This window comes from Grammomys surdaster, unplaced genomic scaffold (genome assembly GCF_004785775.1).
Source record: "Grammomys surdaster isolate TR1022 unplaced genomic scaffold, NIH_TR_1.0 60, whole genome shotgun sequence".
Taxonomy (NCBI): domain Eukaryota; kingdom Metazoa; phylum Chordata; class Mammalia; order Rodentia; family Muridae; genus Grammomys; species Grammomys surdaster.
The window spans coordinates 9,564,627-9,571,159 of NW_021604562.1; the positions used below are offsets into that span (position 1 = coordinate 9,564,627).

General features: G+C 37.8%; 1 protein-coding gene across 2 annotated transcripts in view; it reads right to left on the reverse strand.

The window, feature by feature from the left end:
• Nucleotides 1-810: 810 nt before the first annotated feature.
• Mcts1 (MCTS1 re-initiation and release factor) overlaps nucleotides 811-6,533 on the reverse strand; it is a 12,819-nt gene continuing 7,096 nt past the window's right edge. For both annotated transcript variants that reach the window (XM_028768028.1, XM_028767959.1), the window contains exons 5-6: nucleotides 2,460-2,527; nucleotides 811-1,017 (exon numbers count right to left, since the gene is read on the reverse strand). In XM_028768028.1, coding sequence (XP_028623861.1) covers nucleotides 936-1,017; nucleotides 2,460-2,527 — 150 coding nt within the window. In that variant the 3' untranslated portion in view covers nucleotides 811-935. The remainder of the gene's footprint in view (nucleotides 1,018-2,459; nucleotides 2,528-6,533) is intronic.

Sequence of the window (6,533 nt, forward strand, 5' to 3'; positions counted from 1 at the left end):
GAGACAGGGTTTCTCTGTGTAGCCCTGGCTGTCCTGGAACTCACTCTGTAGACCAGGCTGGCCTCGAACTCCGAAATCTACCTGCCTCTGTCTCCCAAGTGCTGGGATTAAAGGTCTGCACCACCACTGCCGGGCCCTGGCATCGAGTTTTATTACTACTTGTATTTGCTGCATTTCACACAGTAACTGACAAAACAATCTATGTAACTACAATTGAACATTAGTAGGGAGGCACATCATTCTAACTAGGATTTAAAGTGAAAATTATTTTTACTACTTTTTGTCTTTTATTTTTCGGAGTATTCAAGGACAAACTTTAGTGTTCTTTAATTGTTACTCTAAAGCAAATGTTAATACCCTCCATGTGACTTTTTTGTTTCAGGGTTTTATTGTTGGAAATAGTATATATAGGTAAAAAGAGTGCTCATAGAGTGAAGGAGGGTGATGAAGGAAGGACAGTCTATTATACTATACCCAGACTTTACACTATGTTTGGGACATTCCAAAGTGAAATTTAAAACAACAACAAACACACATTCACACATACACACAGAGGGAACGCTTCTGGGTGCTTTCAATAATGGAATAAACTTCTAAATCTAGCTTCTGGCCCCATAACTAGACAAACTATCTAGGAGTCCACAATAAAGTGGCAAACATGTTTACCAAGCCATCTAATATCATTAGCCTAAATAGGACATTTGAGTTGTCTGATGAGTTATTTACCAGATACCTTTTAATTGCCAAGTTTGTTACCTAATTGTAATTTGTGTTTAAGAAAAGTTAAAATAATTTCTGAAACTAGCAGAATTTTAGCATTCACAGAATTTTTATTCAGTATAACCATAGAGGCATTGTCTTCATGCTGTCACACAGACACAGACACAGATAGAGCACAGTATCCATAGTTAGCCCAAGCACATTCCTTTTGAGGCTCATTTGTATGTCTTCATATGCCATAGCCCATCATTTAGATAATGTATATTTTCAATGCCAATTCCTTTGTTGACTTTCTCACTGTAGAAGGAAAAAACACAAAAACATGCTTTATGAATTTTATAGGTTTATGCATTCATGATAAACATAATCAAAAGTATTTTGATACTTCATAATCATTGAGCAACATGTAGGAAATTTATTGTCATTATATTATTGCCTACATTAAACTACAAACTCTGTGGCAGTTTGTGGGGTTTGGATGTTTGGTTGGTCTGCAGCCTTTTTTAGTTGGCTATTTGTTTCTTTTTGTGGTGCTACAGAATCAAACCCAGGGCCTCATACATGCTACACAAGCACTTCACCATTAAGCCATATGACCACCTCTGAAATTCATAGTCACAGTGATTCTAAAGCTGGGTTGCAGCACATATCTGTAATCCCAACACTGGGGGCAGAATAGGAATTCAAGGTCAACCTGGGCTACAAGAGACCTATCTCAAAAACCCAAAAATCAGCCAGGCGGTGATAGCAAAGTCTTTTAATCAGAGCACTTGGGAAAACAAAAGCAGGTAGATCTCTCTGAGTTCGGGACCAGCCTGCTCTACTGAGCTAGCTCCATGACAGCTAAGGCTATACAAAGAAACCTGTCTGGAAAAACCAAAACAAACAAAATTAATTTTTTTTTTTGGTTTTTCGAGACAAGGTTTCTTTATATAGTCCTGGCTGTCCTTGAACTCACTCTGTAGACCAGTCTGGCCTCAAACTCAGAAATCTGCCTGCCTCTGCCTCCCAAGTGCTGGGATTAAAGGTGTGCGCCACCACTGCCCAGCTAAAGGATTTTTTTTTTTTAGACTGAGGATCTAACCCAGGGCCTTGCTCTTGCTAGGCAAGTGCTCTACCACTGGGCTAAATCCCCCAAACCCTCAAAATTAAATTAAAATACTAAATTTAGCAGTCTAGAAAACAAACTAATACCAACAGGACAGACAAATATCAACATACTAAATCTTGAAACAAAATAAAATTTTGGTTATATATATTGGAAACATGCTACATTTCTTCTATCAGCAGATTAGAATGTAAAATAGTATATAGTCCTGAACTATATCATTATTTGTTTTTGAGACAGTCATTTTGCGGTGTCAGGTACGCACAATCTCCTTCCTCCACCTCCCAAGTGCTAGGGTTATAGTCATGTGCTGCTTTACCAGCTATATAAAAACTATCAGTAAAAAACACACCACTCTATTACCAATTTAAATCTAGATATTAAAGAGAAAATCCTAAAGTAGCGCATACATAGGTATAAAATACTTGTTTTAGCATGTTTCTTTTCAAAATGCTTAGGAATGTAACCCTGAAGACAAAGGGCTTCCTAAGTGCTAGGAAAAAAAAAAGAAATGAACAACTCAGCTTAGGTAGTTGTAAGATGTGGTATGAATGACATCAAATTCCACCTGTAACAGATGCTTCCTGAACTACCACTCATTTCAGTTAAAGGAGCCTAAAGTGAAACTTACATATCTTCTGCAGACATCTTCATGACGCCCACACATAAAGCATGTTGTTTTCCTTCTGCCATGATTGCCTGAAAACAAGCTAAGAAAACTATTTCTCAATTTGGGGAAGGGAAGTATGAGAAACAATGATCCTTTTGCCATTTGAACCAATCTCTTGTCCTCTCCTAGGCCACTGACTCCTTAGGAGAAGGAACCTGTGAGTCTATGGGTACAATGTAAATATCCAAGAAGTCCTAAATGAATCAGTCCCTTTAGTTTCAAGCCAAATATCAGTACTGCACCTCCATATGTACCAAACCAGGAATCAGGCAAAAAGAAGATAAAACTTACTGTGGACAAATACTAAAATCTGTGATATGTATAGCAACTGTTTTAGCTGCTTTAGTAATTTCCACCGCCAAATGGTGGCTTTAGAATAAATAACACTTAAGATAATAATTATATTCCCAGCTGGGCAAGGTACAAGCTGATAATTGCCACTCAGAAAGTTGGAGAAGAAAAACCATACATTTCAGGAAAGCCTGGGCTATATAGCTAGTTTAAGGCCAGCTCTATGTTATATAGCAAGACACTTGTCTGAAAAAAAAATACATTTCCATTCTGTTTACAAGAGACCCTCATAACGTTTCAACCTTTATACAAATAAAACAATGATCATTTAAAGCTTCTATATTTCATGCTGTAATGTTTGTTTTATAAGTTCAAATATACACACAATCTCTCTATAATCTTTTATAATTCCTCTAAATCTGTTATTTCAAATGAGTAAAAAAAAAAAAAAAACTGCATCTCCAAAAGGGGGTAGGATTGGGGGTAATGATAAAGTTTAATACTAGGAAGATCTTCCAGTCAAGGAAAAGTCCAGAATTAAAAGCATACCACTGTTTAAATCTATAAACATAAGATAAGCTTGTCCTCATAGAATACTTTTTTTCTTCTGGCATTCCAGTGGTCTATTCAGTGTAGCAAAAATATTTGAGCGCCTAATATGTGACTAGCATCTATGTCAATACAATGTGTGTCTAACATACACAACTTATTCTATCCTTAAGCTATAAATATCACAAAAGGAGGGATTTTGAGCATAAGGTACAGAATATATCTTTTCTTTTTTTGGTAGTATCACACTATGTACCATTCACAAAGATCCTCCTGAGTACTAAGGACTAAAAGCATGTATCTACCAATACACCCTGATATTTTTGTCATTGACTACATAACTCAAGCTGGCCTCAAACTAACAGCAGTCTTGCTGTCTCAGCCTTTCAAATGCTGGGATTACAGGCGTAAACCACCACATCCAGTTAAGACATACCTTTAAGCACATTCTAAAACACTACTTTTTTATTTAACCCCATAGTGATTTCCTTGTTCCCACCAATTACTATTCTTTTTCTCAACTTAAGGCAAATGATTGCTCTGTGTATGACAAAGCAGAAAAACCTATTTAATAGATAATATAAATGGAATATTGCTGCCAAATAGAAACGATACAGAATCGCTTAGTCCTATCCATGGTATAAATATACCCTTTAAACTGTATGGAGCAGAGGTGCAGTGGTGTCCCTCTGTAATAGTAGTACCTGGGAGGCTTGGCCAGAATTGGACACTCAAAAACCAGTCTGGATCCTGAAATGGGGTTAGGGGGGCAGACCTGGTGGCTCACACTTGTAATCCAGCAGTTAGGAAGTAGAGGCAGGAAGATTAAATGGGTTCCAGGCCAGCCTGGGATACATGAGACCGTGTTTCAAAAACAAACAAGAGAAAAAAGTGAGAGTGGGTTTCCTGCCTAGCAATCCCTAAACAAAGCAGATAATAGGAATAATGTGATCATGGCTTAAAAGAGCAGCATAGCCAAATGTAGTGGTGCATACCTTTGCTTCCAGTGCTTAGGAGGCAGAAGCAAGATCTCCAAGTTCGAGGCCAGCCTGGTCTATAAGCAACTTCTATGCCAGACATGGGTATATAGTGAAACCCTATCTCAAAAGAATAAAAAAATCCAATATAACAAGTTGTGCTATACAGGAAGACTATTTTGATTTGAAGCTGTCTCTGTTACTAGTTCTTCTATTTCTGGTTTGTTTGTTTTTGAGATAAAGTCTCATGTACTGGCCTTGAACTCATAGTACTTGTCCTATCTCAGCTTCCCAGGTGGTAGGAATACAGCCGTACACCGTACACCGCTACTTACAGGTCCTTGTGCCTTTCTTTAAGAGTTGAATAAGATATACTGTTTTTCACTCTTGTAGTTATTTCTTAAGTAGGTTCCTCTTGTTCCTTATTGTTTCAATCTACATTACAGTGTCTTTAAATGCATTTATTGGACCTATTACATTCATTATTAATATCTGCTGCCTTTTTTTCTACTGAGACCTGTAATCATGCAAACTAAGATAGTCAAGCTTAGTCAAGCATATTTAAAAATGCATCCTTAGACTTTAATCCCAGCAGTTGGGAGGCAGAGGCAGGAAGATACCTGTGAGGTAAGCCTGGTTCCTATATGAGGTCCAGGACAACCACAAGTAAGTAAAAGAGGCCCTGATTCAAAACAGAACAAAAAGTCACAGCCATGCATGGTAGCTCATGCCTGTGATCAAATATTTGAGAGTTGATATAAGCATATCACCAAGGATTCAAGACTCTTTCTCAAAAGAACAGTTATTCAAATATTTTTAAGTTGGATATGTTAAAAATCTTAAAAACATTTTCTAAATATGCATGTGTCCATGCACACATGTGTGTTTAAGTGTGTTTGGGAATCAGGAGTGGTGGTGCTCACCGGGAATCCCAGTACTTGGGAAGTTGAACTAGGAGAATCACCATGAGGTCAAAGCTAACTTGTGCTGCATATCAAAATTATCTTCAAAAATAAAAATAAAATACACATTTCTCTTAGAGAAGATGTTCTCAAGTCCAAACCACCACCAAAAAGTGAATTTTTAGACTGAGTATATTAATGCATCAGCACTGGGAGGTTGAGACAGGAAGATTCACGGCCACCCTGGGCTACATAGTGAGTTCCAGACTAATCCAGGCTACACAGCACAAGATTCACTTCCACCCACCTCTCTTTCTTTCTCTCTCAAGCACACACAATTTTAAAAACTCCTTTTTTGAGAGAGTTTCTCTGTGTAGCCCTGGCCTGGAACTCTCAGAGATCCACCTGCCTCTGCCTCTGCCTCTGCCTCCTGAGTGCTGAAATTAAAGGCATGGACCACCATCACCCAGATAGTAAAAGTGAATTTTTAAAACAAATGTTGAGCACTTCTGGTATTTCTCCTAAAACAGAGTTGCTTGAGATATAAGCATCCATACCTGCTGCCTCAATTCAGTTCCCTCTTGAACGCTTTTACTCCACTGTATCTGGATAATCAAACTAAACATTAAAGTGACAAGTTCATGTGCAAAAGAGGGTCCACTCATATCACTTATAACCTATTCAGAATCAAGTTTCAGACTGCTTCCTGAGTCTGATAATAGGGTGTAAACAGGCTGCAATGACACAGGAACTCCTTTATAACTTTTCAATTAGCTTCTATAATTAATCCTTGTAAAATGGAACATAATTTATCACTAAGAAATTAAAAGGGAGGGCAAGATAGTTAGAAGGTAGAAGTGCTTTCAGACACAGGCCTGACGACCTGAGTTCTAGCCTAAAAACCTAGAGTAGAAAGAGAGAATTGACTCCTAAAATATGTCCTTTTAGGTATACATGTACACACATACACGTACACACACAATATTAATTTTTTTAAAGAAATCAGGCATGATGATAATATATGCCAGTAACCCAATGACCCATGAATCAGGAGTTCAAGATTAATGTTCACTATATCATATATTCAAGGCCAGTTAAGATATATAAGACTGTCAAAGGAAGGAAAGAAAGAAAGGGAGGGAGGAAGGGAGGGAAAGAAGGAGGGAAGGCAGGCAGGCAAGAGGGGAACTGGGTATAGTAGTATACACCTGTAATCTCAGAACTCAAAAAGCAGTTTCAGGATTGTAGACAAGACAAGGATAGCCTGGGCTACACAGTAAAATCTAAGCCAGCCAGGCATATATATATATATATAT